Here is a 21596-nt window from a genome sequence, read left to right as displayed (position 1 = left end):
GACTGGTGCCAGCTCAAGCAGTGACATCCCTGATTGACAGAGTTGTGACGACCCCTGTGATATGACCGTCAGGGAGACCACCTCACTCTACGTCATCACGGACACGGTTTCCAGTCATGAACTTTTCACCCTCAAATACCAGGCATCAGTTCTGAACAACTCATTTCTTCAATTGAAGCAAATCTGGACTGTAACTCCCAGAATACATTACGATGTCATGACAGCAGATGAATGTAAACAGTGACTGCCATGACATGGAATGAGGCGGACACCCTATGACAGTAGCGCCTACAGTGACTGAGCAGAGGAGCGACAGCCCCGGGGTTGGATAGGCAGAGGCGTAGATATTGATGGTGCAGCAGGTGCAGTGACACCAGGGCGAGAGTCGCGAGGGGCCACTGAACCCTGATTATTTATATTTTACTACCCAAACAGCAGGGTCTCCTGTTCCTTCCGGTGGGCATCCGGGCAGCAGAGACGATATTAAGTGCGCAGGGGGTCGCCAAACTGGCGTTGCTATCACTGAGAGCAGCAGGTGCAGTGACACCGAGGCCCATGGGCGTGACTGCCCCACTTAATCCCAATTAAAGTGTTTTTTATAACTACCAAACCAGAGGACGGGACCCCATCCCCCCTTACTTGCTTTAGGGTCCCTGGCACCCTAGGTGCGCCCCTGAATGAGTGCCCCCCCCCCCCCTGGAGTGAGAGCACACAGTAGACAAACTCACGCTGTTGTTGGGCCAGGCACACGCAGAGGGCCAGCTGGAAGGCCAGGGCGCGCCCCAGGATGCACTTCATGGTGAGAGGTGCAAGTGCCAACACTTCTCTCTTTTCTTCCCTCTTCTCGCAGCTGTGTTACGGCCACTTCTCTTCCTCTGACGTCCCTGCTGTCAGGGATAGAAGAGGGAAAGGTTTGCATTTTATAACCCCATTACCCAGACCAATCCACGGCGGGTCGAAGTAACATAAGCAAGAAAGGCATCTTCTCCTCGGCTTAGCTGCAGCTCAGAAGGCAAATGCTTTGAAGGCTAAGCAACCCATACGTGAAACAGGCTCCAGTGACCAACGGTAACAAAGGCCAGCGGAGGTTTAGAAAAGGACTCTTAATCCATCTTTGATTCCACGACACTCGCATGCACTTATAAAGGAGCTTAAAGTAACACCGCGAGTAAAACTGTGCATCTAAAAAAAACATACGATTTTGTCAGCAATATGGCCCAGCCTATTGAAACAGGCAGCTGCACCAATTGTGGAATTGCTGTCCCCAAGTAAAGCAGGCTCGTACTACATCAGTTTTTAACGTGAAACCGAAACAAGGGCGCCCACTACCTCACGAGCTCTGCAGTAACTGTCATATTCCAGACACGCCCTGACGAAAGACAGGCCTCCAAAGTAGTAAAATGCCAAAGAATGCTAAGTAGCCGGTTGCGCGTATTAAGATTCAGACGTCGGTGGGGTACCCGCAAAAGGTATACTGCCGCCCCACTCTCCTGCACCCGGCAGTCAGACTAAATAGTCCAACTGCAAATTAACCTAAACAAAACGCCCACTTAACCTTCTAAAAAGGCCAGCATAGTTCCCATTAACAGAGACGAACCTAAGGGCCAAAAGACCAATCGCACTTGGGTGTTTTCATGCCGCCTGCAGCGCGTGATAACTCATTCCACTAGCAACCAGGTCTGGTCAGAAGAGAAAAGGGGTAGAGCTGCAGGCATTGGTTTAAACTGCCGTTTTAGAGAATCATTTACATGCTGAGAATCTCACATTGGAGTGAAAAGATTGTAGGGCGTCAGATCTTGAAAGATCTTTGGCGTAGGTGTAGAGATGGTAAAACGCGAGGCCATGCATGTTAAAATAAACTTTGATTTAAAAACACTGCTTTATATTATTCGTGTGATGAAATACTATTTCCGCAAATGCCAAAATCTCTGAACAGAGATTTTAATAAAAATGACGGAATGTAATTACCATATTGATTTGCACTTCACTCCGATCTGAGGCGGGCTGGGCTGTCGGGAGGGCGGTGTGACCTGCGGCAGGCAGCGTCGAGAGCCTGATTGCACGGCCTGAGAGCTGGAGGGATGCTGTGAATCAGCTAGAGCGGCAGGTTGGAGAGGCACTTCTCCGGTCTCCCCGCGGGCGCCGCCATAGTGCTTGCCGTCTTCCTCTCCTTCTTCCCCGGGCTGCGGGGGGCGGGCACTTCCGGCCGGCCGCGCTAGGATTGGCCGGCCGGCCAGTCACGGGGCAGGAGAGACGCAGAAGTGCCGGCAATGCCGGACCAGACACGGGGGCGTTCCCGGCGTCGCGTGACGTCGGCAAAAGCCAAAGAATGTCGGGAACGCCCCCGTGTCTGGTCCGGCATTGACGGACAGGCCCCTCGTCCAATGGCAAGGCTCCGTTTACGGAGCCAGCCAATCAATGACGAGGGCCGAGCTAAAGCACACTACAGTTCTCATCAGGTTTTCGCCTGCGCCGAAAAAGATGCGCAGAGCGCATCTTTTTGGCGAGGCAAAACCTAATAAAGTAAGAAAGAGTTCTCCCAGGTAATTTTAGGTCCAGAGGGGGAGAGACAAACCAAGCAAAAAGTACAAAACCTCAGTAGGGACCTATATTTCTTTTTTACATTGAGTAAATCTAATCAGTTTGTGTGAGAGATGCCAAAGAGAGAAACTATATGGTATTATTCAAACAAGTTTATTAATATTTTTACATTTTTTTTAAAAGAATTTTTTAGACACATTTTTACAACTAAATTGTTCATTATGTAATCAGCGGAGAATTAATCAAGTTTACATACATACTTTCATGAAAAACAAAACATTGAGAGTGCCCTCTGATTGAGGGCATCAGACAAATTTCTGAAAAGTAAAAAGTACACAAAAAAAAAAAAAAACATGTAAATGTCAATATTCCTATTGCTTCTTTATATAACATTCTCAATCAGTGGCATCATATAAATACATATCTACACTTTAATAATAACAACTAAATGCTCATAGCTAACATAAACTCCTTATGAAGAGTTGAGATTGGATAGACCAGAGAATTGAGAATCCAACAGTGGAAAGGAGAAAATCAGAACCTAGTTATTCCCTTTGTATTTTATGCACCCAAGAAGTGGTCCCGTTAAATGCATGCAGTGCTTATAGGATATATAATAAAGTGCTGATTTGTGGTATTGACATGGAGGTTAGAAGGATTTACCTATGATGTGATCTATGTAGACACTGAGTGTGTAATGGGACAGATCCTGGTCAGTCTTTAGTTAAGGCAAGAACTGGAAAGGCAAAAGAACTTTCGTGATTATCTGTTAGCATAAAGTAACGTTGAGAAATGCCATATAGGTCACGCTATATTACCTCTGATTATGGCGCAGGGTCTACAAGTTATGGAGACCGTATTTTCAAGAGACAAAGAGCTTCCGTAAGGATGGCATGTATTCTGTATAAATAACAGAGATGACCTATTGAGTATCTAGCCATTTGCTACACAACAGTTAGATGTGACCATGTAAACAGTTTATATAAAATACCTGGTCGTATGTAATTATAGATGTTTTAGACTCTTGTAAAATGTTTCAGTGCGCCTTTAATTGTATACTAGAAGAGACAAGACCGAGATATTTTACTCTATTTTGTTGCACATTACACTGGAGTATCCACAAATTCGTTAATTTTAAAACAGAACTTTTTTGCCACAGCTTTGCGCAAATCCATGACTATTCTGATGGTCAGATTTTTTATTTTTTACTTGAGGGCAAATATGAAGCCTTTATATGCTATATTACGGTTTGGGGTTTTACAACACTATTAAAGCAATTTACGACTATGCAGACGTAGCACATTTGTTAATGTTGCTGCCTGATGGTATTTTACTGCACTAAACGTTAAGATTGCTGATCAATCTTTATTTTAAGGTTGACGTGGCAATATAAGCGGTGCCATAATATGCGCATCTAGTTACAAGCTCTTATTATTTGTAAAGCTTATTTTAAGTGGCGATGACAAAGCGCTTTGAGGTATGACGACCTGTTCGTTTTCTAAAGCACTCGTTTTGATCGTACCTTATGTTTAAACGTTTTATTGCCGCTACTGTGGGTTCCTTGATTTTTAGCCCAAGGTTGAGGATATTTGTCACAGAGCCTTAAAAGATAATATGGGTTGCCGTAAGAAAAAAGGCTAGATATATTCAAAGAGATGCCAAAGGTAAATATTGGCATAAAACTAAGTTGTGCATTACGCTTAAAGAGGCGCGGATTGCATGACGGTTGCAAGCGTTTCGTGCGATAACATAGCCAAAGTGCAGGTAGGCGCGAAAACGGAGCATGCCTTCAAACGGTTTCTTACCTTGTCCATAATCAGCTGTTGCCGCGACCGAGGGTTCTTGGGACTAGTCCCAGGGAGAGAGGTTTGTCATCTTGGGAAACGTTTTAAAAGCGGCTCGGAAATTGCATGCAGGTGTGGGCGCATGGGCAGAGAAACAAAAACACATAAGAACACATTGGACCCACCCCTGAGACCGATAGTAGCCTCTATAAACTCCAGTACGGAATCCCTCTCAAAATATTTAGACTCCTTCCTGTGCCCCCTCACTACCACATATGCCTCTTACATCAAGGACACTGGGCACATGATTAAAGTCCTTGAACATTCTCCATTCAATAATGCTACCCAACTGCTTGTGACATGTGATATAGAATCCATATACACAAATATCTCACAAGATAAAGCAATGGAATCTGTGGCAGCACTCCTAGCAAGAACACCAGTCTCCAGACCCGACACCTTCATTCTAGATTGCTTGAGAATGGTTCTACAAAACAATTGAATTCGGCAGTGAGGTATACCATCAAGTCAAAGGAGTTAGCATGGGGGCCTCTTGTGCCCCCAGTATAGCTAACATATATATGGGAGAATTTGAGCGCAAGAATATCTACAACGAAATCGCGCCCTTCTTTGAGAACATCTCTAGATGGCACAGATTTATAGACGATGTGTTCTTCATCTGGTCAGGGACGGAAAATCTATTAAAGGAATTCATAGAATGGCTCAATTTGGCGGACAAAAATCTGAAATTCACTCACAACTTTTCCCCAGACAAAGTGGAATTCCTAGATATATGGATAAGACACGTAAATGGAGAACTGACAGTCGACCTATATCGCAAACCCACAGCCAAAAACACCATCTTGGAACATGGCAGCTACCATCCTAACTGCCAAAAGGACTCTATCCCGTTTGGGGAATTCCTACGAATAAAAAGGAACTGCACGTCTATGAAGGATTTCATGACACATGCAAACCAACTAACGGAACGGTTACTGGCAAGAGGATATCCCAAGCGTCTCATACGTAACTCTATGAAAAGAGCAAAATATTATAACAGAGATGTCCTTTTAAGTCCAACTCCGAAATCCCAGGAACAAAAACTTGTGTGTGTCCTGAATCACTCCACCATCAATAACAAGATAAGGAAGGTGATCCATAACAACTGGAAGATATTGAACACCAATGACCAGGAAGATAAACTGAGCAAACCTATTCTAGCTTTCAGAAGAAATCAAAATCTCCGAGACAAACTGGTACATAGCAGGTGGAAAAGCAAAGAAAGAAACAAACAGAAAACCATCGATGGAAATCCACGACCAATTGGCAATCACAGATGCGGCAATTGCCACGCATGCGACCAGATAATTCCCGGTGAAACATGGACTTATGGTCAAAAGCAAGGAAACCTAAAAGAAATGACTAATTGCAGAACTAAAAATGTCATATACCTTATCATATGTCCGTGTGACATAGGGTATATAGGTGAAATATCTAGAGAATTCCGTATCAGACTCTCGGAACACAAGCCCGCAATTGGAACGCAAAAAACCAATGCCCCAATGGTATCCCATTTTGTCCAATATGGCCATAAAGAAAAAGATATGCGATGGCAGATTCTGGAACATGTTCACACACCTCCTGGAAAAGATCCCACAATCTTTCGCAAAAAACGTGAAACTTTTTGGATCCATCTTTGTGATACAGTTCGCTTTGGGCACAACGAGGAAATCTCCTGGATAGTCACACTTTGATAATACCCCTGTTTCTGTAAAGTTAGTCCGACTATTGGATTATACATACACGTACTCCATACTATGTTTGCATGACGGACCAACTGTATGTTATTCCACACTACAAATTTTCACAAACCTGAGCCTTCTTAGAACTAATCTTGAAAATTAGAACACAATGATATCCCTCTATGTATTCCAAATCTCACTATATTCTGCTTTAAACCAAAACCAGCTCCAAAACCAGCTCCAATATGGCCGCCATAGTATGGGCACTTCAGCCCTAGTCTGTAAACTATGTTTACACCTCCTTCAAACCAACGCAGAGCGAGAACCTTGTTTCTCTGCCCATGCGCCCACACCTGCATGCAATTTCCGAGCCGCTTTTAAAACGTTTCCCAAGATGACAAACCTCTCTCCCTGGGACTAGTCCCAAGAACCCTCGGTCGCGGCAACAGCTGATTATGGACAAGGTAAGAAACCGTTTGAAGGCATGCTCCGTTTTCGCGCCTACCTGCACTTTGGCTATGTTATCGCACGAAACGCTTGCAACCGTCATGCAATCCGCGCCTCTTTAAGCGTAATGCACAACTTAGTTTTATGCCAATATTTACCTTTGGCATCTCTTTGAATATATCTAGCCTTTTTTCTTACGGCAACCCATATTATCTTTTAAGGCTCTGTGACAAATATCCTCAACCTTGGGCTAAAAATCAAGGAACCCACAGTAGCGGCAATAAAACGTTTAAACATAAGGTAAGATCAAAACGAGTGCTTTAGAAAACGAACAGGTCGTCATACCTCAAAGCGCTTTGTCATCGCCACTTAAAATAAGCTTTACAAATAATAAGAGCTTGTAACTAGATGCGCATATTATGGCACCGCTTATATTGCCACGTCAACCTTAAAATAAAGATTGATCAGCAATCTTAACGTTTAGTGCAGTAAAATACCATCAGGCAGCAACATTAACAAATGTGCTACGTCTGCATAGTCGTAAATTGCTTTAATAGTGTTGTAAAACCCCAAACCGTAATATAGCATATAAAGGCTTCATATTTGCCCTCAAGTAAAAAATAAAAAATCTGACCATCAGAATAGTCATGGATTTGCGCAAAGCTGTGGCAAAAAAGTTCTGTTTTAAAATTAACGAATTTGTGGATACTCCAGTGTAATGTGCAACAAAATAGAGTAAAATATCTCGGTCTTGTCTCTTCTAGTATACAATTAAAGGCGCACTGAAACATTTTACAAGAGTCTAAAACATCTATAATTACATACGACCAGGTATTTTATATAAACTGTTTACATGGTCACATCTAACTGTTGTGTAGCAAATGGCCAGATACTCAATAGGTCATCTCTGTTATTTATACAGAATACATGCCATCCTTACGGAAGCTCTTTGTCTCTTGAAAATACGGTCTCCATAACTTGTAGACCCTGCGCCATAATCAGAGGTAATATAGCGTGACCTATATGGCATTTCTCAACGTTACTTTATGCTAACAGATAATCACGAAAGTTCTTTTGCCTTTCCAGTTCTTGCCTTAACTAAAGACTGACCAGGATCTGTCCCATTACACACTCAGTGTCTACATAGATCACATCATAGGTAAATCCTTCTAACCTCCATGTCAATACCACAAATCAGCACTTTATTATATATCCTATAAGCACTGCATGCATTTAACTGGACCACTTCTTGGGTGCATAAAATACAAAGGGAATAACTAGGTTCTGATTTTCTCCTTTCCACTGTTGGATTCTCAATTCTCTGATCTATCCAATCTCAACTCTTCATAAGGAGTTTATGTTAGCTATGAGCATTTAGTTGTTATTATTAAAGTGTAGATATGTATTTATATGATGCCATTGATTGAGAATGTTATATAAAGAAGCAATAGGAATATTGACATTTAAATGTTTTTTTTTTGTGTACTTTTTACTTTTCAGAAATTTGTCTGATGCCCTCAATCTTTTAATACCATTTTCTGATAAATTGTTGTTTGTTGTCCTTGGCCCTGAGGAAGGTGGCTCTCACCGAAACGTACGTCGGCCTAACATCATTTGTCTTGGATACGAACTAGTTAACCCCACCATAACTAGTAGAACTATACCATCTTGGTTCCCATGTGTATTCAACTTAGTACACCTTAGAGTTGCCAATTGTATTAGTCTATTGTCTTGTATAATTTAGTCTTTTGTGTTTGTGATGAAAGATATGCTCTTTTAAAATAGATAACAGTATGACTGGTATGTGAGTATGTGTGTATGATTGTTTAGATCAGTTGTCACTAGAGGGCACTCTCAATGTTTTGTTTTTCATGAAAGTATGTATGTAAACTTGATTAATTCTCCGCTGATTACATAATGAACAATTTAGTTGTAAAAATGTGTCTAAAAACATTCTTTTTAAAAAATGTAAAAATATTAATAAACTTGTTTGAATAATACCTTATAGTTTCTCTCTTTGGCATCTCTCACACAAACTGATTAGATTTACTCAATGTAAAAAAGAAATATAGGTCCCTACTGAGGTTTTGTACTTTTTGCTTGTGACATTGTTTTGTTCATCTTTTGGTTTTACAAAACTCACTGTAGAACTCGTCTGTGATTAAAGCATTCTGTGTTCACAATAGCTAGGATTCTTAGTAATGCTGTGCCACATATTTATTCAGGGAGCTTTCACTGAACACAATGTGCTCGAACAAATATGTTTTTGTCGTAGAAGTCCCCTATTTAAATTTCCACTGAGACCACGAAAAGGGCACTGATCACTGCTATGGTCTTTATTCAAAATTTTGGCCAATAGCAAATATATGTCAGGTCAGCATCTAACCTGGTTTAATAAAAGCGATATACATTTCTCTTGTTGAGTGTCTGGCGAAGGTATAACCTAAACAAAATCCTTTATATGGTCGACCCCAATACTGATGTGGTCTTTGGTCATATGTTTTAAACTATTGAGCTAAGGGCTTCTTGATGCACACACAGTCTGGCATAAACTGCATAACGGTTTAATTGAATGTGTACGGGTCACAGGCTATAACTGGCATAGAAATGATCAAGTCAGTGTTATTAAAGCACCAGTTTGTGGGCGAGTAAACTAACAGCCTGATTCATCAACGACCCGTTTTGCGAGTCTATAATAGCGATTCATAAGGAATCGCTATTACAGGCTCACAAAACGGGATTCATGTAGGAATCACAAAAAAAATGCGATTCCTACATATTCCTTATTTGCGATTAGCAATTTGCTAATCGCAAATAAGGAATAACTCCCCATTCATTCCTATGGGCCAAAAGGCCCGTAGGAATGAATGGGGAGTATTTGTTATTTGCGATTAGCAATTAGCTAATCGCAAATAAGATAGCGATTTGAAGGGTGCCAGGGGTGTCCAAAGGACACCCTGTAGCACCTCTTAAATGCAAATTTAAACAGGTGTTGCGCACACACATGTCCAAAGGACGTGTGTGTGTGTGCAACATGCAACTTAGAAAAATGCTTTTAAAAGCATTTTTCTAAGTTTTCACTATTTACCATGAGGTTTGACCTCGCGGTAAATAGCGGGCCGAAATTGCGATTTCGCAATTTTTAAATGGATGATGAATTGCATTTAAGGAATCTCAAATAGAGATTCCTTAAATGTAATTACTCGCAAAATTGCGAAATCACTATTACAGATTTTTGCATTTGGGATGATGAATCCCAAATGCAAAAATAGCGCTCGCAAAGGGCCAGATTCTCAGAATCTGGCCCTTTGCGAGCCGATTTCGGCTTGATGAATCAGGCTGTAAGTGGATTGTGTAATTTTGTCCTGATAGCAATGAAGACGTCTTAGTTGCTGACATGTGATATTTAGGCTAAGCTGTCATGAGGGGGCAGGTGATAGTCTTACTAGTTAGCTTTGAGCTGTTTTTAGAAGAAGGAGCGACTTTGGAAAGGGAACATGAGGGTGAATTCTTAGAAAACATTAGAAAGTGACCGCAGCTGGAGGGTTGTTAAACACCCTTCTTATCACGAAGACCTAATAATCCATGCAAACACAAAGATAATGGGTTTTAAACATATCAACTCAAAGCTAGGCATTGCCTTTCAGGGCAAGAAAAATTAGTTCAAGGGAAATGAGCTTCTCTAGAGAGGAGAGCAGTTAATGAAAAATCATGAATGATGAGTCCAGGCTTCATATTCAACTCTGAGCTACCAGAGATTTATAATTGGGTCGGAACACTTTATTTTGCTGTGCTTACCTTCAGCTTTACATCAGCCCCCTCAGGCACTCTCAAACATTGAAGATGGTGGTTGCAGTTCATCTCTGTTTTATTTCTTTTTGCCCAGATATGGAAGGACTTGTAGACACCAGCATTGCTCGAATCGTGTCGGACAAAAATCTGCCTTTCCTGGCTCGACAGATGGCACTGCATTCAAATGTAAGAACGAGTTCTCACTGTAATATGGTGCTGGTGAGACGATGTGTCTTCACCAAAGGGCTAATCTTCTAGGATTGATCAGCTCAAATTCACTGTTATTCAGCATATTGCATTCATGTCTGTGCAGATGTTTTCGTAATGGTTCTTCCTTTCTTTTAAAATGGGTAGATGTTCACTGACTTTCTGTTCAATGCTTCATTGATGTGAGCTTCCAAAAGTAAAATATGCATTACATTTATTTTCCCTTCTCTGTTCCCCTTCTGTACCTAAAATGTATTTTAAAGCATTTGATACCCTCTAGTATCACCATCAGTTCTGGTCAATATTAAAATGCGGTTGGAGAAAGGGAAATTCAGTTGAGAGGCATTAAGTAAGTTGGGTTAAAGAGCTTTGTATTGCAAAGCCATTTCTTCTGTCATAGTTAACCATCTGCCAAAGAGACATTGCCTTCTGAAGTTATTTCCTTAGCCCAATGCTCCCTTCCCAAAGTGATATTTCGTTCTTTCTGCAAGTGCCACCTAGGACCGATCCATCAGCAGACTTTCTGTAGTATTGTCAGCGGAGATCTTTATAGAGAACATACTCTCATAGTAAATTATTTTACATAAGCACAATGTACTCTCGATGCCCGCAGAGTCCCTGGCATCAACATAAAGCACCCGTGTTGTCTCCACTTTTTATGAGTTACAGATCATAGTGTGGAATTGACTCTCCTATCTAGTTACAAGGACAGAATTTTACTGCTTTGTAATTCTATATTGTTATACCATAGTCTATCTTGAGCTCATTTTCTTGCATGTTTCTTCTTTACTCGTCGCTCCTTGACTTTATTAGATGGCATCCCAAGTTCACCACAGCAGATCTAACCCTTCCGAAATCTACCCATCAAAATGGATCGCCAGGCTACGACATATCAAGAAGTTACGACCCCGGGTAAGTTGTTAGGCTCACACGGTTATTTCACCTCGTCAGTCCTAGCTTGGTGATGAAGTGTTCATGTGCACAAACCGTGAGGAAATTTCAATACTTGCTGATGAGGGTGGAAGGGAGAATAAAATGGAGGGGTGTTTTGGAATGAAGTGCATTGTAATTGGTGGTGTTAAAATTATTAGGTGCCTGCTTCTCACCTCACTGGGAACGTTGAGAAGTCTTTTTTAAAAAGTTGCAAGAGTCGGTAATGTTTGACCATCTGCTTTTGTGCTTTTTGGGCTCATCATATGTCACAAGAGTTGCACAATTGAATCACTTAAATTTATACTTTGTAGGAAGCTACCATCTATTGATTGTAATCCCTACTGGAGTGAGAGCATTCCTCTTCCAACCTATGTTCACCTCCTGTGCCATGAATGTTGGTGAATTCTCACTGGTTGACAATGACAAGTGCCTTCACAACCACTGGACTCTGGAATGGGGCATTTTTATACATTCACAAGAGCCTGGTCATATTCATGACAATCTTGATTAGGGAGGGAAGGAACACGACATGGCCTCCCAAGTATTAAACCAGAAGAGCAACCAAGAACGAAGTCTTCTTGAGGTGTGAGTTTGATGCCTGCGAAACAAGGTCTGGGTATGGAACCCTACACCACCAATAGTAACCATGCCGAGCATAGCATCGCTCCTGTGGAGGCTAGCATTGATCCCAAACGGAGGAGATAGAAGTAACCACCCCGTCTGACAGAACTACGTCCTTCTGCAAAACTAAGGAACTTTAGAGCTTTTACTAAAGTCTACAAAGCTCACCATTTCCAAGCCGGGTATGACAAAATTAGTTAACTTGTACGCACTAGGGTACACTCTACACGAAAAGGGTGCGGCCTTGGCTTTCCTTGTAAACATCCCATTCACAGATATCTGCAAACTAGCTACGTGATTGGCACCATACACCCTTACGAAGCACTACTCTGTGGACATTCTAACCCTTCAACAGGCTTATAGGTCTTACAAGCATTGTTCCAAACATCTTCATCATCTTTCTGCTAGCCACCACTTAGGAGGAAAACTGTTTTACATCCGATGCACAGCATGTATAGCCGCACATGCAGCGAAGGGAGAATGTTACCCTGTTAGCATCTGTAGGGTGTAGCGCTGCAGATTCACATTAGCCCACCCGCCTCTCTGAAAGCTGGCAATGATGGCACATGTTCTACTTTCACACACTTCTTTAACCACTTACAATGCACACTGAAGTGGTCTTGCTCTGCACTCCACTGTCACAAATCTAAAGCTTAATGGAAAACAGTTTACGGTGGGGTCGGTGCCCGTACATATTGTAGGCTAAGGGGGAGGTATCAGAGCACATCCTGTGACTTGAAACTTCTTCAAAGAAGAACAAGTTGCAATGTCCAAGCCCAATACTTGATGGCAGGAATACGCAGAGCATGTGAATCTATGGCACTAAGTACTATAATCATTCGCTTATGGGGTAACATTTTCCGGTCTGCGGTATTTATCAATGATAGAAGTGCAGAATATAGCCCTTTTATAAAAGCAACTATCATTCTAAATATATTGATTTTATTATGTTTAATATTACAATGCCTTTTCAGACACCGCTTTGCTAGCAGGAGATGGATTATCAGACTAGCTTTTTTCCTTCCATTTGTGACTTTTTACAAGGAGGTAATGGAGGTTATTTAAGTAGAACAAACCTTTTATCTTGGAATATGATGTTTCCAAGCTGCTGCTTGAAGCTGTTGAAGGAGAATAGTTTTTGTAACTATGTGTTCGAGGTATATGAGCTGCAAATTACACACTATGCATAGATGGCCACCTAGTGTTGGGCCCGGATGTTTGCAGTTTGTTTTGTTGTAGAAAAGTCTTTGGAAGTCACGGGATAGGTGACTCCTCCTTTGGATGATACTGCACATGGGTCTCAGCTCCATCCCCAGATTGTTTTTTTCCGCCACCGGGCTCGGATGTGTTTCCAGCGCTCCGTGTTGGAATTGATTTCCTCCGGCGCGCAATCCTCACCAACTTACAGAAATTAAGTTTCAAACGCTTTTCCAGTCGACGCCACTCGTCAACACCGAAAACTTAGATTCCGGTCAACGGCCTTCGGGCCAAACTAGGCCTCGACTCCAGCTCATGGAAAGGACGCCATTTAAAAAGTGTCCTCAATGTGGGTCGAAGTTTCCCCACACCGACCTTCATGAAGTGTGTAACCTTTGACTCTCCTTGGAGCACAAGGCCATAGACTGTTCCGCTTGTGCCTCTTTCCGCTCCAAGAAGACTATCGAGGACCGAAGAGCAAGGCGAACAATGGTTCGATCTTCAGCTTCCATTCCGGACGACATCTTCGAGGAAGGCGTCAACGTTCCAGAACAACACGACGTCGACAGCAATTCCGAGGCAGAAGACTCCGAAGTCGAGGACATCACTCCAGCACAGCGGGTCGTAAGTAAGACCGTCGACCCCGACCCTTCCTCGACACACCCAAAGAAGGCCCCGGGCTCGGGTGCACATCGACAAACTGCTTCTACTGCCCCATCTTCGGGCCCGGCTAAGAAGCTAATGAAGCCTTCAGGCAACTCGGGCTCGAGTCGGCCTTCGCACGGTGCCGGCGCACCCTTACTGGCACCGAAAAAGATAACTTCACCAGCCACGCCGACATCCAAACCATCAGCGCCGAAACATACCACTACTCCTTCGGCACCGAAACCCAGGTCGGAACCAAGCAAACCCGCTTCAGAGTCCAGAAAACCACCGGAACCGAAAAAAACATTGGATCCAAAAAACATACCGGAACCAAAAAAACCCTCTGAACCGAAAAAAGTTTTGTAGCCGAAAAAGACTCCTGCTTCTCCGGGTAAAGACATTGATAAAAAGCCAAAACAAACCGCTTTGGTGCCAAAACCTTCCTCCGCACCAAAAGATCGGCCTCTTGCAGAGGACTTACCTTATCCAGATCTTGCTCAAAAGACTCTAGCTAAAGATCCAATCACTGGACAGCTGATTTTGGCTTCAAAAAAGCGACCACTGGACACACCAGCTCCAGCTCCGCATTCAAAGAAGGACATGGCTACCTCTCCCTTTAGACTGCCTTCCCCTTCTCTTTCACCTATACCATCACCACATCCTCCCATACCACAACATTCCCCAGCATCCTCTATCATACCAGACGATGACAACAGGGATGATAGCTCTGATGACATGGGGGGTAACATGCCTGATCCAGCTACTCCTACAGAATCACCTGACCCGTGGGATGATTATAACACCCCAGATGTGCCAAATGTCCCTCAGGATGACATTTACCCCTCAAGGCCTTCCCCACCAGAAGACACTATGGGTTTCAATGCGTTGAAACACAGAGCTGCACAGTATCATGGGGTAGACCTGCATACAGACCCTGTAGATGAAGACTTCTTAATGGATACCTTTGATAATGCACAAAGGTCCTCATCCATTTTACCCATGCTTAAAGGAGTGATTAAGCATGCTCCTGAAGTCTTCAAAGACCCAGTTAGAACTCTGGTCATTAACCCTTGAATAGAGAAGAAATATAAAGCTGCCCCTTCAGACCCAGCATATATTAAAGGCCCAGTGCCACTAGACTCGCTTGTAGTTTCCAATGCATGCAAGAGAGCAAACTCACAAACATCAGGTGAAGCTCCACCACCAGATAAAGAGTCTAAGCTCCTTGACGCATCAGGGAAAAGAACAGCGTCTCAAGCAGCAAACATGTGGCGTATCGCCAATACACAGGCATTATTAGCCAGATACGACAGGGCACATTATGACGAATTAGAATCATTAATGAGGCACCTCCCTGATAAGTACAAAGATGGAGCAAATGAACCTATCCACGAGTGGAAAAACATCACAAACACCTCTATTCGGTGTGCACTAGATGCAGCAGATACTACCTCTAGGGCAGTTAACACCAGCGTCCTATTACGTAGACATGTCTGGCTACACATATCCGGGTTCAAACCTGAGGTACAAACTGCCATTCTTAATCAACCCTTTGAGCAACACCAATTCGGACCTAATGTAGATTTATCACTTGAAAAAATGAAAAAGGATACAGATACCGCCAAATCTATGGGAGCCCTGCAGTCGCAGGCTCCCAGACGTTAATTTCGTCGCTCATCCTATCGAGGTGCCACCAGGGGATACTCTTCGGACACAGCTTCTACCTCGTACAAAGCCCCTACACAGTCCACTTACAGCAAGGGCAGCCAAAGGGGTGGTTACAGGGATAACAATAACCAAGGCAGAGGTAGAAATAACAACTCCCGCTCTGCCTCTACCCCTGCCCAATGACTCCCTTTCCCTTCCCCTGTCTCATTCCACTCCTGTCGGGGGAAGACTTCAACAATACCTGCCAGCCTGGGAAAACATCACATCAGACAGGTGGGTGCTCCAAATAATTCAGGCAGGTTACTGTCTAGAACTAACATCCACCCCTCCAAACCTACCACCCAGACAGCGTCCAATGTCACAAGAACATTTAACACTGCTCAGACAGTAGGAAATATCCCTCCTGCAGAAAAATGCAATAGAAATAGTTCCAGAGCATCAGAAAAACAAAGGAGTGTACTGACTATATTTCTTAATACCAAAGAAGGACGGCTCTTTAAGACCCATCCTAGACCTCCGGCATCTAAATATTTACATACGGTCGGACCATTTTCACATGGTCACACTCCAACAAGTCCTTCCACTTCTGGTACTAAACGACTTTCTGGTCACCCTAGATCTCAAGGACGCCTACTTCCATATTCCCATCCACACAGCGCACAGAAAATATCTCAGATTTGTGCTAGACTGGCAGCACTACCAGTTCAAAGTGCTCCCATTCGGAGTCACAACAGCGCCAAGGGTGTTTACCAAATGCCTAGCAGTAGTAGAAGCACACTTAAGAAGACAACATATTCATGTCTTCCCACATCTAGACGACTGGCTCATAAAAGCCAGCTCATACAGCCAGTGTGTACAATAAACTCACGCTACTATTCAACTGCTTCACGACTTGGGATTCACAGTAAATCACACCAAATCGCATCTGCAACCCTCGCACATACAACAGTATCTCGGCGCTACAATAAACACCCAACTAACACTAGCTTATCCCTCTCCAGCTAGGATAACAAGTGTACAAACTCTCCTAACAAAATTCAAACCGCAACACACGCTACCAGCTCGAGTGTTCATGCAGCTCAAAGGAATGATGGCATCTTGCATATTTGTAGTACCTCACGCAAGACTTCAAATGCGTCCACTTCAAAAGTGCTTAGCACGACAATGGAACCTGGCTCATGGTCAATTAATAGACCTAGTGTTGGTAGACAGTCGGACTGTTATGTTATGTTATATTTGTTTTTGTATAGCGCACGGCTACTCAAAAAGAGTGTCCCGGCGCTTTAAATAAGGAGACCTACAGCAAAATAACACAACACAGTAATAAAAAACAGGGTGAAATGCAGAAAGAAAACAGAGAAAACAGCAGAACAGCCTAAAGGGTAAACAGCCAGGTTTTGAGGCCTTTCCTAAATGCAAGTAGGCTGGTGGCTCCCCGGAGTGTTAGCGGCAAGGTGTTCCACAACTGTAGCGCCAGGAGTCCGAAGGAGCGGCCTCCAATGCGGGCTCTCTTCACACGCGGCACAGACGCCAGGAACAGAGATTCTGACCTGAGAGAGCGAGCCGGATGGTAAAAGGCAAGTCTCCTTTGGAGGTACTTCACTCCCACCGCATGAAGAGCTTTGTAGGCCAACGTTAATGCCTTGAAAACAATCAGTTTACGGATGGGCAGCCAATGTAAAGTCTGCAACAAGCCAGCAGCACTGGCTCGCCTGTTGAGGCCAAAAATGGCCCTCCCGGCCGCGTTCTGCACAACTTGGAGCCGCTGCAGCAGGTACTCCGGCAGGCCCAGGTAGAGAGCGTTGGAATACTCTAACCTAGAGCCGATCAGAGCCTGCACAGTCAGCTTCCTATGTTCCTCAGACAGAAGAGGTAGAAACCTCCGCAGCATCTTAAGGAGGCCGAAGCATGTGCCCGTCTGGGATCTTAACGTCAGACCCTTGTCCATCTTGACCCGCAGGTTCTTAGCAATTTGGGATGAGCAAGACGGGGGGAACATGTAAATGGGCCACCAAGCTTGCCAGTCTGGCTCCGTAGCACACCCGAAGAAGAGTACCTCGGACTTATCGGAATTGCACTTGAGGCTGTTCAGCTGGAACCATTTAAAAACAGCCCCAAGGCAATCCCGGATACTCTCCCCATCAAAGTCTCCTCCTCTCTTACACGAGAAGAGGAGCTGGGTGTCGTCGGCGTAGGATACAATCTGGGCCCCGAACGACTCCGCCAGTGCCGCCAAAGGGGTCATGAAGATGTTAAAAAGGGTCGGGCTCAGTATGGAGCCCTGTGGAACCCCGACTCCCAAAGGCGGCATCACGGCGGAATCTGGGGAGGCCCAGACCGTTTGCCGGCGGCCAGCTAGGAAGGATGAGAACCAGCTGAGCACCGTCCCCCGCAGGCCTATCTCATAGAGTCTTGCGAGAAGGCCGTCATGGGGGACGGTGTCGAAAGCCGCCGACCAATCCAACATCACCAGCATGGCTTTGCCCCCAGTGTCCAGAACCCCTTTGATGGATTCTGAGACCTCTAGGAGCGCGGTCTCTGTACTGAGATTTGGGCGGAAGCCGGATTGGGTGACTGGACTCATCGTTCTCTGCAATGGTGGAACACCAAAAACCTTTCAAAAGGGCGACCGTTTCTAGAGCCAGTTCCGCAAATAGTCATGACAGCGGACGCATCGCTCTCCGGCTGGGGAGCTCACCTACTGCATCACACCATGCAAGGCAGGTGGACACTGCAACAGAAGTTACTCCCCATCAATCATTTGGAGTTGCTAGCTGTGTTTCTAGCCCTAAAAGCCCTAAAAGCATTTCAAATGTGGGGATAACTTCAGATAGACCTCTTTGCCACCCACGAAAACGTAAAATGCCCAAGCTTTGCCGCCAGATACCCACACCAATTGTCTAAAGGCAATGCAATATGGATGAACTGGTCAAAACTATTTACGTATGCTTTTCCTCCTCTCCCACTACTTCCGTGGTACGCAAACTACAACAACATTCCCTGACGCTCATTCTAGTCGCTCCAACTTGGGCCAGACAACCGTGGTACACCACGCTGTTGCAGATGTCTATAGTACCACACCAAAAACTAAACCTACCTCCACGCCTATTAACACAGAACCATGGAGATATCAGACACCCGGACCCAGCTCAGCTCAACCTAGCAATCTGGCTCCTGAGGTCATAAAATTTGGTTACCTCAACCTTCTTCCAGAATGCATGAACATTATTAAAGAAGCTAGACGTCCCACTACTAGAGCATGTTATGCTGCTAAGTGGAAACGCTTTGTCATATACTGCCAAAACAACCAGATAAATCCCTTAGACGTGTCTATTCATCACATCATAGGATATCTATTACACCTTCAAAAGTGTAATTTAGCCTATACGTCTATCAGACTACACCTTGCTGCCATTGCAGCATACTTACAAAATAGACAACATCTATCTCTTTTTAGAGTACCAGCTATAAAAGTTTTTATGGAAGGACTCAAAAGAATAATTCCTCCCAGAACGCCACCGGCAACAGTGTGGAACTTGAACATTGTTCTTACAAGATTAATGGGTCCTCCCTTTGAACCATTACATAAATGTGAATTGCAATTCCTAACCTGGAAAGTAGCTTTCCTAGTAGCAATTACTTCTCTCAGAAGGGTTAGTGAACTACAAGCATTTACCATTCAAGAACCCTTTCTGCAAATGCATCATAAAAAGTGGTTCTTCGTACTAATCCTAAATTCCTTCCTAAAGTCATTTCACCATTCCATCTAAATCAATCAGTTGAGCTGCCCGTATTTTTCTCGCAGCCTCAAACAGTAGCAGAAAGAGCTCTACACACCTTAGATGTCAAAAGAGCATTACTATACTATATCGAAAGAACACAAACTTTTCGTAAAACAAAACAACTTTTTGAGTCTTTTTCACCGCCACATAAAGGCAACCCCATATCAAACTCAGGGATCGCCAGATGGATTGTCAAATGCATACAAATATGTTACCAGAAAGCCAAACGTATGTTAACAATTCCTCCAAAAGCCCTTTCAACAAGAAAAGAATAGGGGCTTCAATGGCATTCTTGGAGAACATTCCCCTAGATGACATATGCAGAGCAGCTACATGGCTTACACCGCACACATTCACAAAGCATTACTGTGTAGATGTGCAAACTAAACAACAAGCCACTGTGAGCCAGGCTGTACTAAAAACACTGTTTCAAGCAACGGCAACAGATACTGGTGGTCGCCGCTAGGTGTGGGTACTGCTATACAATCTATACATGGTGTATAATCTGCAGCTCATATGCCTCGAACGGAAAATGCTACTTAACAGTATGCATCTGTTCTTGGCATGTAGAGCTGCAGAGTTACACACGCCCACCCGCCTCCCCGGCTACCTTATCTGTTCCAGTATTATCTTAATTAGATACTAATCACATGGACATCACTGCCTCTTGTACAGCTCCATCACTTCCCTAATGGCGAAAAACAATCTGGGGATGGAGCCGATGCCCCTGTGAAGTATCATCCGAAGGAGGAGTCACCTATCCCGTGACTTCCAAACACTTTTCTACAACAAAACAAACTACAAACATCCGGGCCCAACACTAGGTGGCCATCTATGCATAGTGTGTAATCTGCATAGTGTGCAACTCTGCAGCTCTACATGCCAAGAACAGATGCATACTGGTAAGTAGCATTTTCCAAACCTTTTTCACACGTTGCTTATCTTTTTTCATTTTGTTTTCTCTCTCCATAATCATTTTGTTTGTAGTTTTTGCATTTCAGTATCAGATAAATTAAGACTCCTCAACAAATGTCGCGTTGTACTATATTGACTTGACAAGTCCATTTGTTGCAAATTAATGCGTCTACACAAGACCTGGGTGCTGTACTTCAAACTGCCTCTATTTTTTTTATAGATCCGTGAAGAGATGCTAGAGCAAGAGCAGAACTCAACCTTCCCATATGTGCCAATCAACAGACCACCTCCGCCCCCTCAGCAAGGCTCCCCGGCCAACTACGAAACTGGGCAGAGGACACGCCTGATCTCTGCTGTGGATGACTTCACGGAGTATTCCTAAAGCCAGCCTTTACCATGCCACTTGAGCCCAACCATCCAAGAAGCAGGGATGGCAAGGGTGACATTTTGGTTTTGGATAGGACTCAAACGCATCGTGATCATGAAATGAGATAGTCGCCGCCCTGAAAGCTGCTTCATCAATGAATTTTTACGAGTGACTAAAATACCCACATACCTGAAGTTTGCACTTTTTGTATAAATGTAAATTAACTTAATAAAACTTTTCCCTTTGCAGTTTGTTTTGGATCAATGCATTCGATGAGTTAGGATGTCTGCAAAAAAAGACTTGGTGTTAAAAAAAAAAAAAAAAAAGTTGTCATTATCCCCAACGCCACTTCATGTTTGCTGTACCACAATCCAAACAAGCTTCACTGATCAGTGGTTCGGTTTGCTGCAGACCAGTGGTGTCGTATACGAGCACCAAGCATCTCTTGGTTATCTTCTTAAACCTGGATTAAATAGATGTTAGTTTGCCACAGTAAAACAATTACGAGGACATTTTGTCTAGAAATAGATGATGCAATCATTAAGCAAACAATGCTGATTCCCTAAAGAAATAACTTGCTTATGAGGTTTGCACTGGTCTTGTAGCTGGTGCATTTATGCATTACGTGCCACCAAGTACGTCACCACACTCTACAGGATGGGAATCGCTTCGGCCTTGGGGACTGCAATTGTTGCAGGATTGTAAATACTACTGGTTAGCATCAGAGGCAATGTGGGCTATGTCCTGTTCAATGTATCCCAAACCTCTGTGATCAAAAGGGTGATGTACCTAGACGTCTGTAAGCTGAGAAAGTTGCCCAAAGATAGTTTGAATGACTATACTCTGTTGAATATTTTATTTATTACCATCAATTGAAAGTGTGACAGTGCAGTCAGGTAATAGTGAGAAATGTGTACAAAACAGCTACATCACCTCAAATGTAGTCAGTAATCAT

General features: G+C 43.6%; 1 protein-coding gene across 4 annotated transcripts in view; it reads left to right on the top strand.

The window, feature by feature from the left end:
• TSC2 (TSC complex subunit 2) overlaps positions 1-20889 on the top strand; it is a 196984-nt gene extending 176095 nt beyond the window's left edge. For all 4 annotated transcript variants that reach the window (XM_086940493.1, XM_086940494.1, XM_086940496.1 and 1 more), the window contains 3 exons: positions 10401-10492; positions 11327-11425; positions 20495-20889. In XM_086940493.1, the coding sequence (XP_086796619.1) occupies positions 10401-10492; positions 11327-11425; positions 20495-20656 (353 nt within the window). In that variant the 3' untranslated portion in view covers positions 20657-20889. The remainder of the gene's footprint in view (positions 1-10400; positions 10493-11326; positions 11426-20494) is intronic.
• The last annotated feature ends 707 nt before the right edge of the window (positions 20890-21596 follow it).

This window comes from Lissotriton vulgaris, chromosome 10 (assembly GCF_964263255.1).
Source record: "Lissotriton vulgaris chromosome 10, aLisVul1.2, whole genome shotgun sequence".
Classification (NCBI taxonomy): domain Eukaryota; kingdom Metazoa; phylum Chordata; class Amphibia; order Caudata; family Salamandridae; genus Lissotriton; species Lissotriton vulgaris.
Note: the sequence above shows the minus strand (reverse complement) of the source record. Positions and strands in the feature narration are given on the sequence as shown.